Here is an 8,847-nt window from a genome sequence, read left to right as displayed (position 1 = left end):
GCAGGCGGTGCATAAAAACATTTGGTATTCCTCATACAGGGTGAGAAAGGGCCAATTTTTATCTCAAGCCATCAAGTACAAGAGGAAAGACTCGCTACGAAGCTTTTGAACAAACTCAAGCATTCCCTCCAACTGAACATACAGGATCAGATGGTGAACACACAGAACAACCATTGGCTTGCTATGTCCCCAAAACATGTACTGAGAATGATAAAACCCAAACATCCAGTCAACATCATGCAAAATATTATATAGACTTAAAAATGAACTTACACTTCACTTTCTTTCTTTCCTCCTCCTAAAGTAGGAGTGAACGTGGATGTAGATGATGAAGGTCTCCGGTTCATTGGAGCTTTCCGACTGGGTGGGTTACTGATTGATACAGATATAGTGTGCTCATCCATTGTTAAGCCATCAGTTTTAAGAATTGCTTTAGCAGTATCAGACTGGAACCAAAAGGAGAAAAAGCAAGTTTCATTAGACATAGAAATTAGATTTAAGGATATTAAGGAGATTGCAAATGTAAAAGAAACACCATTTCACAAATTGCATCATTGCCAATTATCAGCATCATCATTTAATGTCCGTTCTCTAAGCTAGTGTGGGTTGGGAAGTCCAACAGGATCTGATGAGTTGGAAGACTACACAACCCTCTAATGTTTGGAAACATGGGTGTTTTGTTCACCATCCTTAAACAAACTTTATTCAGGGACCTTTTGAGTGGGATGGGTTACTTGACCTGATGAAAATTCTAACTGGGCCCCACCTGCGAGGTCATGCGCTGTTTATCTTGATGTAAGATCACCATGTCCCGCACATATCATTGTGATGCATGCGCCTAGTGCACCCTTATCAGATGGGTAGTCATGATGGGTATACTGGGCTTCATATATTTTACCCCAGTGTCACTTTGATGGCATGCACTGCTCTCTCACTCAATAATAATAATAATAATAATAATAATAATAACTATAGTAACCATTAACTAATATAGTCATTTCCTTATTGCATAAAATATGGCTGCAAGCCTGGTGGTGTAAAGAAGAGGTTAACTCGCAAACTGTGTGGTTTCAGGATCAATACCAGTGTCACCCAATGTCCAACCCAAGATGGAAAGTGAATGTTAAATGATAATAAATGAAAGAAAAACAAAAAGCAATTTTGTTTAGTAAATATTAGTCTTTATCTTTCACATTTGTTTCAGTCATTGGATTACGGTCATGCTGGAGCACAACCTTGTAGGGTTTACTTAAACAAATCCGCTCAATACTTTTTTAAAGTCTGTTACATATTCTATCAGTCGCTTTTATTGAACTGCTCAGTCAAGAGGATGTAAACAAAATGACAGTGGTTGTCAAGCTGTGTGGAGGAGACAAATATAAACATGTTCACAAACACGTCACAGGCTTCCACAAAGTTTCCGCCTACCAAATCCACTCACAAGGATTTGGCAAGCCTAAGGTTATAGAAGACACTTGACCAAAGTGCCGTACAGTGGGACTGAACCCGAAACCATGTAGTTGCCAAGCAAGCTTCTTAACCATACAACCATACCTACACTTATGTAAAAATGTAAACAGCTGACCATCTAAGATACCAGACTGGACACAGAAGTAGGTAAGGAATTAATCAAACAATTAACAGTTAATTAATAGCATGCCACTGCAATCTAGTATTTTAATCTGGTACTTATTTTAGGGATCTCTATTTAGTGAATGGCTGAGTTACACGTTGACATGCTATCTTACACTGGCATTATTATTATTATTATTATTATTATTATTATTAATATTAATATGATTATTATTTATTTATTTATTTAGAAGGTGATGAGTTGGAAGAATTGTTAGCATGCTGGACGAAATGCTTAGCGATGGTATTTTGCCCGTCGCTACATTCTGAGTTCAAATTCTGCCAAGGTCAACTATACCTTTCATCCTTACAGGATCGATAACTTCAGTATCAGTGAAACACTGGGGCCTTGTGCCTCCAGTAGAAAGGATTATTATTATTATTATTTAGTTTGTCCATCTCTGTCGATGATAATAAAGGACATCACATGGGAGAAAAGGACAGAGCATGGTGTTGGGTCTGGCTGTGGCCAATCAGTCCCATGTGTACCTGAAAGGCTGTGCCAGCTTTCCAAAGAAGAAATAATGAAAAGTACATAAAACAAATACTTACAGGATCTTCATATTCCACATAGGCCAAGCCCTTAGGGGCACCATTTCTATATGTAACAAGCCGGACGTCTTTCACAGTTCCATGCTAGATAGAAACAGATGCAATAAATAGCAGAAATAATGTAATTTGCAGCAAAAATACATTCAAATACTCATTTTTTTAAACCCTTGTCTTAACCTTAATAAAACAATTAGGCCAATCTATTCATCATCATCATCATCATAATAATAATCGTTTAATATCTGCTTTCCATGCTAGCAAGGATTTGACGATTTGACTGAGGACTGGTGAACCGGATGGCTGCACCAGGCTCCAATCTGATCTGGCAGAGTTTCTACAGCTGGATGCCCTTCCTAACGCCAACCACTCCGAGAGTGTAGTGGATGCTTTTACGTGCCACCGGCACAAGGGCCAGTCAGGCAGTACTGGCAACGGCCACACTCAAAATGGTGTTTTTTATGTGCCACCTGCACGGGAGCCAGTCCAGCGGCACTGGCAACGATCTCGCTTGCATGTTTTCTAACATGCCACCGGCCCAAGTGCCAGTAAGGCGACGCTGGTAATGATCACGCTCAAATGGTGCTATTTTTGTCTTGCAATATTTTTGCCAGACAAGAAGCAAGGACATTTCTTTCAGTCATATACTTGTCTTTGTCTATTGACTTACAGATATTTTAAATAAAGGCATCTTTATTAGTTTTGGGTAAACAGCCCAGATGCAACTCATTTTCAGCTGAATGGATTGGGAGCAAAGTGAAATAAAGTGCCTTTCCTAGGGGCACAATGCACTGGTTGGTCTGGGAATTGAACTCATGACTTTACGTCTGTGAGTTCAACAGCTTAACCACTGAGCCACAAAGCTTCACAATAGCTAAAACTGGAATGTAGAGCCAGCTTGGTGAGGTGTTAATACAGATGATAATGAGAGAGAGAGAGAGAGAGAGAGAGAGAGAGAGAGAGAGAGAGAGAGAGAGAGGGAATTTCCTTACCTCCTTAAAGATTTTCTCCAAAGTCTCTTTTGTACAACTGAATGGTAAACCTTTGACAAATAGCTTGTTCTTCTCCAAATTGGTGGAAAACTGGATATCAAATAACAATGACAAGCAAATAACAAAATCTTGACAAAAAATATCAATATTATTGATAATCCTAAAGAAACAAAGATACACATGTTGTAATTAGAGACAATTTAGTTGTTTCTTCAAGTTCAGGATAGTTCTGGAATACTTGGCACTGACATGGCTGCGTGATTAATTTTGCTTTGCAGCCACAAGGTTCAGGGTTCAGTCCCACTGTGCAGCACCAATATTTTGTGAGTGAATTTGGAAGCCCATCATATGTGTGTGTGTGTGTGTGTGTGTGTGTGTTAGTTACCCCACCACTGCTTGACAACTGGTACTGATTTATGTCCCTCTAACTCAGCTGGTATGGGTTGGAGAGAGAAAAAAGTAGGTTTTCGGTATGCATGGGACTTGAACCCACTTCTCTCTATATTCACGATAAGTGTGCTACCATTTACACTGGAGAAAATGCAATGTATGACAAACAAGAGACCCCTCTGTCATCTTCAGTCATACTAACAGTATAGTAGAGTGAGATTAAAATGAGGAAGATGTGATGAAGAGATGAGCAACAGGGGCCTGAGTTTGGGATGTAACAAAGGAAGCCTCTTCACCCATTCTGACTCTGTTTCATCACTCTATAGTGTCATTCACTCGTACAGGGCCCTTCTACTTTTCATTTCCTCTGCTGCCACTCTCATCACTCAACCACCATCTTGTAGCCTATGTACAAGTGGCCACAATGGACCACCTGTGCCCAATTAGACACTCCCTTCATCCATCAACTCTCGGTATATGCTGTCATCACTCTGTGTCAGCAACTGCCAGCTCATTCTTGCTCATTTCCTCTGGTACATCCTAAGTTTTTGTCATCTCAGTACACTGCCTTGAATATACATACTTTTACTTGTTTCAGTCATTTGACTGCGGCCATGCTGGAGCACCACCTTTAGTCGAGCAAATCGACCCCAGGACTTATTCTTTGTAAGCCTAGTACTTATTCTATCGGTCTCTTTTGCCGAACCGCTAAGTTACGGGGACATAAACACACCAACATCGGTTGTCAAGCGATGTTGGGAGGACAAACACAGACACACAAACACATATATATATATATATATATATATGTATATACATATATACGACGGGCTTTTTTCAGTTTCCGTCTAGCAAATCCACTCACAAGGCTTTGGTCGGCCCGAGGTTATAGAAGAAGACACTTGCCCAAGGTGCCATGCAGTGGAACTGAACCCAGAACCATGTGATTGGTAAGCAAGCTACTTACCACACAGCCACTCCTGCGCCTATACATACAGATCTTTTTTCAATGATTTTGTCCCAAAGAAGATTTGAGGCCACAACAGAGTAAGGGACAACAAAAACGGAAAAGAAGAGGCCTATAAATTCAGAAGATGTTTGTTAATATCACAGACTAGAGGAAAACCAGATAATGGTCATGAGTTCCAGAGAGCAGAAGTACAAAGAAAGGAGCTAACAGAATAAACAGGAAGCTCAACAGAGGAATGATGTAGCTGGGAAGAGATATCAGTGATATGTTTAAGGGACTTGACAGAGGTGACTAAACCAGAAGGTTCCAGAAAAGACGATAAAAGATTCTAAGAATACTGAAGGTAAAAGACCCACCTTTGGTCATAAATGATCATGGGGTTACATCTAGAAAGTTACCCTCTAAGGCAAGGCTGCTTATGGAAGACCAGAAGTTGCCCATGGACACCAGCCTCCACTCTCCACATCACTGATGTTATCCAAGGAAAAGGTAAAGGGGCCGATAACAGCTTGGCACCAGTGATGTTGCAACACATTCCTACAGCTAAGTGAACTGGAGCAATGTGAAATAAAGTGTCTTGCTCAAGAACACAACACACAACCAAGTCCAGGAATCAAACTCACAACCTCATGATTGCGAGCCTGATGCTCTCACCACTGAACCATGCACCTTCAAGAATACTGAGACAAGTATGTATATTCCATAGAAAGTGAGGATTACTATCACTCCACACCTTATCACACACCCTTCCAATCATTATTATTCCTACCTTTATCACTCATACTTCGCATTTTGTAAAGAGGTTGACAAGGGCCCTTTAGTCATATGAAGGACACGACTACCTCTCTAGTGATGGTACAGCAATATAAAGCATTGTAAAGAGGTTGACGTTTAGAAAAGTAAACCAAAATGAAGGAGAAGGCATAAACCTTATTACCTTAAACTGATGCGTTTTTGTCACACTCCTGTCTTCACATTTAGACACAAATATAGGTCGACCTTCAATCATTTCTCGATCCATTTTAAGAGCTTTCTCCAAAGAATTCTGAAAATTAGACAACAAAGCAATGAATAAAGATTTTCATAGTTCTGAGTTACCCTTGACAAATTTCAACACAAGTTTCTTTGATTCTTCTATCAAACATTTGATTCTAATAGAGCATTGATAATTACTTCATATAATATTTTAATATTTATTAATAAATTATTAATATAACCTCAGACTTTGTTAATAATTAATATAATTATCATATAATATTAAATAATTATTCATAATTTATTAGTAATTAATATAACATCAAACTTAATTAGTAATTGATAAAATAATTACCGTAAAAACCCATGTAATTTACACACATTTTTCGCAAAAACAAAAATAAACTTTCGTGGCTGCATAAATTACATGAGCAGATCATTTCCAGAATTTTTTTAGAATTTTTTTTTGTTGAAAAATGATGTACAAATGTAAACATTCGTATGGGAAGTTGACTCATTTAATGTCAGAATAGGTTTCCACAGGAAAAAATATAATGAAGTTGAGTTTTATTTATGCTGGATGGTAGGATGCTTTTTTTTTTCTGTATAAATTTACTGAAACCATTCAATGGTTAACTACTTTTTTAAAGTCTGACAATCATGCTGGTAATCACTTTCCTTAAATAGATCAGTTTTTCTCCGCTCAAGAAGTCTAGCTGGCGTTTGCCTCCAGAAAGCTATTGCTCGCTTTCTCCGTGTTAGGACAATGAAATTCATCACTGCCGACATTGCTGCTACCAGCTCTTACTGCACCTAATGTTGACGACAACATCATAATTCACCCTTGTGCATGTAAACTCACTAAGTGAATATAACTGTGTGTTCCTACAGAAACCTTCATTTACTTTATACGATGTTTAATGTCATTTAACGTTCATGTTGAATTCTGCAGTAATCTTATGTTCTCTTCATAGAACACTTGTAATGTATGTATTACCAGTTCTTTTGGTATAGTAGATTTTTGCTATTCTTGTTTATGTCTCCTCACAGACATGTATATTCAAACAAGTTGCTTCTTAAATTTTGCACTTCTCTTGTTCAATAAACACTGAGTTAAACTTGCAAAGCTGTTTATTTTCTCCCTTTGATTTTTAATGTTTATTTTAGCGGGTTACCAAACTATCAGTTTGGTCTCCCAGCTAAAACAGTAATGACAAATTTTAAAGTTTGCCTGACATTTTATAAGTGTGAAAGGAATTAAAATTTTGATACTCCATATCAAAAGTTTCGACAAGAATAGGCAGAAAATCAGAGCTTGAGACAAGAAAACACTTTTGACCAATCAGAATTCTGTTTACATAATCAGTTTGATTGGTCACCTTCTTCTGTCGGTTGAGTAAAGTGTCATCCAAGCTGATATTTATTGGTAATTAAACTTAATTTGCAACACCTATGTGTATTTATCAGCTTTGTTTTTGTTGATAAGAATTATCAACAACTTTTCCTGTGATTGTGATTTGAGAAGACATACAGCAGTATGCTAAAGATTGGACATAATCTCTTGTGGGCAAGAAATGTAAGATAAAGTTTATTATAAACAATGCAAAAATTACATAATTTAATAGCTTTCAATGTGATACCTGTTAAACAGAAATTATTTTTATTTAATAAAATCTAGTCATAAGTAAGTGAAATTATGCTAAATACAACTAAATTGAAAACTTTTTCCTCTGGCTATATCAGCAATTCTGAAAACTTTTGGGTGCGAATTTTACATGAATAGAAGCTTTTTTTAACAAATTTTATCCTGAAAAATCACCTGCATAAATTATACAGGTGCAAAAATTACATGGGTTTTTATGGTATTATATTATAATAATATAATTATTCATAATTTATCAATAATTAATATAACCTGAGACTTTATTAATTTCTATGAGGTTCAATCAATACATAGACAAGATGGAGAAAGGAAGTCCCTAACATATATATAAAAAGAGACATAGTTGATTGAACCTAATTTAAAGAGTATCTTTATAAACAACATATTCTTCAATGACTATATAAGATACACTCTTGTTTTCCAGGTGATGTACACTGTAGTCTATCCCACCTTTCATAGAATTAAACATTTGAGAGTGTCTAGCATGTCATCAAATATGGTCATCTTTCTGATTTAACCAAACAAGAAATCAATAAGGAAAGTAGGCAACTTACCGTTGATTTAAACTCAACATAAGCATAACCTTTAGATTTGCCTTTGTAATTTTGGACAAGTCGGATTTGGACAATTTCTCCACACTAAAATTACAAATGATATCAAAGTATCAGTACATAACATATTTGTCATATATTTGTTCATCTACAAAAGCTTAACTCTACGAAGTTAATAGATCTAGATACTGTAAATGCTGTGCCATTCATCCTCATCATTTAACATCCGTTTTCCATGCTGCCATAGGTTGGATGGTTTGGCAGAAGCTGACCAGCTGAAGGGCTGTTCAGGCTCCATGTCTGTTTTGGCATGGTCTTTATGGCTGAATGCCCTTCCTAACGACAACCACTTTACAGAGTGTACTGGGTGCTTTTAGACAACACTAGCATGGGTACGTTTTTTATGTGGCACAAGTACTTATGAACCAACAAGATTAGGGATGCTGGGTTGGAGAGGGTTGCGAGGGACAAACCTGTATGCAATGGCAACCGTGCTTTTACTTCATTTTAATGTCCACTTTTCTATGCTTGGACAGGCCAGACGAATAAATGGTAAGGCAGAGTTTTTCTACAGCTGGACATCCTGTTGCCAACCCATAACCATTTCCAAGCGATGTAATAATTTCTTAGTCTATCAAATAATTTAACAGCTTGGACATGTTTTATGTGGGGAACTGAAAATAACTGACACCTTTTAAGAAGCCAATAGTTCATAAAACGAAAATGACAAAACTGAAAGATCGAAGGCAATGAAGGGAAACCTAATGGCTGAACAATTTTTATTACATGCAAATAATTCAAACATTTGATGGTTGTAGTAGAACTCTTAACATTCCTATAACACACACACACACATATATATTGGGTTGGTGCATAATTATTGTGACTTTTTTTCAACAAAATTTATTCAGCAAAAACAATAGCAATATTTAACCAAAACATCTTGAAATGACGGTCTGACCATCTGCCAAGAAAATGGGAAGCAGTAATTGAAGTAGATGGTGAATATGCTCCGGAATAATCATTTAAAGACGTTTTTGTTACATGTTGTTATTGTTTTTGTTGAATAAAATTTGTTGAAAAAAAGCTGCAATAATTATGCACCAACCCTATATATATATATAT

At 36.9% G+C, this 8,847-nt stretch overlaps 1 protein-coding gene across 1 annotated transcript in view; it reads right to left on the bottom strand.

Annotated features, from left to right (window-relative positions):
* Window positions 1–254: 254 nt before the first annotated feature.
* LOC106879309 (squamous cell carcinoma antigen recognized by T-cells 3) overlaps window positions 255–8,847 on the bottom strand; it is a 40,689-nt gene continuing 32,096 nt past the window's right edge. Inside the window, exons 16-20 of the mRNA XM_052972800.1 lie at window positions 7,726–7,809; window positions 5,471–5,578; window positions 3,174–3,263; window positions 2,185–2,268; window positions 255–446 (exon numbers count right to left, since the gene is read on the bottom strand). Coding sequence (XP_052828760.1) covers window positions 270–446; window positions 2,185–2,268; window positions 3,174–3,263; window positions 5,471–5,578; window positions 7,726–7,809 — 543 coding nt within the window. The 3' untranslated portion in view covers window positions 255–269. The remainder of the gene's footprint in view (window positions 447–2,184; window positions 2,269–3,173; window positions 3,264–5,470; window positions 5,579–7,725; window positions 7,810–8,847) is intronic.

Source organism: Octopus bimaculoides, chromosome 1, assembly GCF_001194135.2.
Source record: "Octopus bimaculoides isolate UCB-OBI-ISO-001 chromosome 1, ASM119413v2, whole genome shotgun sequence".
Taxonomy (NCBI): domain Eukaryota; kingdom Metazoa; phylum Mollusca; class Cephalopoda; order Octopoda; family Octopodidae; genus Octopus; species Octopus bimaculoides.
Note: the sequence above shows the minus strand (reverse complement) of the source record. Positions and strands in the feature narration are given on the sequence as shown.